The sequence below is a fragment of the Egretta garzetta genome, unplaced genomic scaffold (genome assembly GCF_000687185.1).
Source record: "Egretta garzetta isolate BGI_Z169 unplaced genomic scaffold, ASM68718v1 scaffold1194, whole genome shotgun sequence".
Lineage (NCBI taxonomy): Eukaryota > Metazoa > Chordata > Aves > Pelecaniformes > Ardeidae > Egretta > Egretta garzetta.
This window is the reverse complement of record NW_009259522.1, coordinates 262,302-264,482: the sequence shown is the minus strand read 5'-3', so window position 1 is coordinate 264,482 and position 2,181 is coordinate 262,302. Positions and strand designations below refer to the sequence as shown.

The 2,181-nt window shown below is 49.3% G+C and overlaps 1 protein-coding gene across 1 annotated transcript; it reads left to right on the top strand.

The window, feature by feature from the left end:
* The first annotated feature begins 40 nt into the window (after positions 1-40).
* LOC104125064 (homeobox protein Hox-B4) lies at positions 41-1,767 on the top strand. Its single transcript, XM_009637461.2, has 3 exons — positions 41-154; positions 258-684; positions 1,451-1,767. Exons 1-3 carry the CDS (start codon positions 41-43, stop codon positions 1,765-1,767), a joined length of 858 nt encoding a protein of 285 aa, XP_009635756.2.
* Positions 1,768-2,181: the final 414 nt, after the last annotated feature.

Below are 2,181 nucleotides of genomic sequence, written 5' to 3'. Positions count from 1 at the left end.
GGCCGGAGGGGTGCGGGCGCCCCCGGCCGCCGCCCCGGGGATGCTCGGGGCCCCGGGAGAGCCCGGGCTGGGCAGATTTCCTTATCCGGGGATCGCAGGGCACCTCGCCATTGGCCCGCGCTGTCACATGGACTCCAACTTTGTTCACTTGACAGTAAGTAGGAGGGTTCCACGAAACAGGAAAACGAGTAAAGGGGGGGACAGGAATAAATTTTAGGAGAGATATATATTTTTTTTTCCGTGTGTGCAATTCTAAGAAATTAATGGCCATGAGCTCGTTTTTGATCAACTCCAACTATGTGGACCCCAAGTTCCCACCCTGTGAAGAGTATTCCCACAGCGATTACCTTCCCAATCACTCGCCGGAATATTACAGCAGCCAGAGGCGAGAGAGCTCTTTCCACCATGAAGCGATGTACCAGCCGCGGTCAGCCTGCACCGAGCAGCTCTACGCGTCCTGCCAGAGCTCCGGCCCCCGAGCAGCGGTGTTATCCCCCCGCGGTCATGTCCATCCTCCGGCCGGACTGCAGAGCCACCTCTCTGAGCCAAACCATCCCTGCGAGCCGGTCACCCCCAGCCCACCACCCTCCTGCAGCCAAAACTCTCTCAACCAAAGCCCTTCAAATTCCTCTTGCAAAGAGCCGGTAGTTTACCCCTGGATGAAAAAAGTCCATGTAAGCACGGGTAAGTGAACTAAAGTGGCTTTGCTTTATACTAAGTAGCACCTCAAAGTCTTGTAGAAATCTTATTGCACCAGTTGTAAAATAACCATTCGTGGAGATTTACGATCGCCTGTTTGCAGAGCGGTATAATTACATCCTCCATAAATTTTTATTGCTCTGCTTGGCCATGTGCCTTTGAAGTCTCTGTTACCATCCTCCTCCAATTTCTTGCAGGCTACTTTTTTTATGGCTGTTGAATCTTCATAAGTTAAGTTTTATGTTTTCGTAATTTGTATTTAAGTGGCGGGTTGAGTAAACTTTTACTATTTTCCCTCCCCCCCCCCTTTTTTTTTTTAAGTGCGATATTTATTAAAAAGGAGTGTCTGTGTTTGCCTGTTTGCATGTGTGTAGGGGGAACCTTAAGGATTTGGGGATAACGGAGAGATGCGCGGGGCGAGGTGTGTGTGTATCGGTGCAGACACACGCAGAGGGCACGGGAAATGTGTCCAGGGGACCTTATAAAAACGTTTGGACAGGAATACACGTCAAGCAATGAGGATGGAGGTGGAGATTTGGAGATCGGTTCGGGGTATATTTTTAGAAGGTTTGCAGTGTATTTTTTTGAGTATATCCCCCCACCAAAAGAACGTGTGATGCTTTTTTGGGGGGGAAAGGACCCATTAAAGGAACAGCTCAGTAATTCTTCTGCTCTTTTTTTTTTTTTTTTCCCCTCCCTCCCCCCCTTTTTTTTTTGTCCTTTTTCTTTTTCCTCCTTTGTGTTTGTTCAGTAAACCCCAATTACTCAGGAGGGGAACCGAAACGCTCCCGCACAGCCTACACCAGGCAGCAAGTCCTGGAGCTGGAGAAGGAATTTCACTATAACCGCTATCTCACCCGGAGGCGCAGGGTCGAGATCGCCCATTCCCTCTGCCTCTCCGAGCGCCAGATCAAAATCTGGTTCCAGAACAGGAGGATGAAATGGAAAAAAGATCACAAGTTACCAAATACCAAGATCAGGTCTAACCCTTCCAGCTCCTCTGCCAGCCTGCAGATCCCACAAGCAGGATCTCAGACCCGATCCCATGGACCAGCCGCCAGCCTATAACTATTCCGTGGATGGATGGATGGAGTGTGCGTGTTTGTGGGTGTGAGTCTGCGTGTGTGTAGGTAACACATGATAATATTTTTTTTTTAAAATGCTCCAAGACGCGAGGGAAGGAGGGGTGCTCTTTATTTATAGGGGGAACAGAGGGAGACTCAGCTGCAACAAAGCAGAGCCGTGCTGGTGCCTCTCTCCCATTACAAGAAGGCTGTAGATAGTAGTTTTCAGATTTGGCTAAGATGGATCCTTGTTTCATCTTTAATCACGCCAAGCTCTGCCCCATTTGTCATGTTTACTCTCCCGTACAAAGGATGGACCTTATGTCTGCTATTACCTCGACAACCAGCGCTCACTTTAATAAATGAGGCTCAGTTTCTTCAAGACGAACTGGATTTTCTCCCTCCCTCCTCCCCCCCC

Excerpts from the sequence above, each read along its gene's own strand:
- LOC104125064 (XM_009637461.2), top strand. The coding sequence starts at position 41 with ATGCTCGGGGCCCCGGGAGAGCCCGGGCTGGGCAGATTTCCTTATCCG. Across the intron at positions 155-257 it reads CCAACTTTGTTCACTTGACA|AAATTAATGGCCATGAGCTC; the intron begins GTAAGTAGGAGG and ends TGCAATTCTAAG. Across the intron at positions 685-1,450 it reads AAAAGTCCATGTAAGCACGG|TAAACCCCAATTACTCAGGA; the intron begins GTAAGTGAACTA and ends GTGTTTGTTCAG.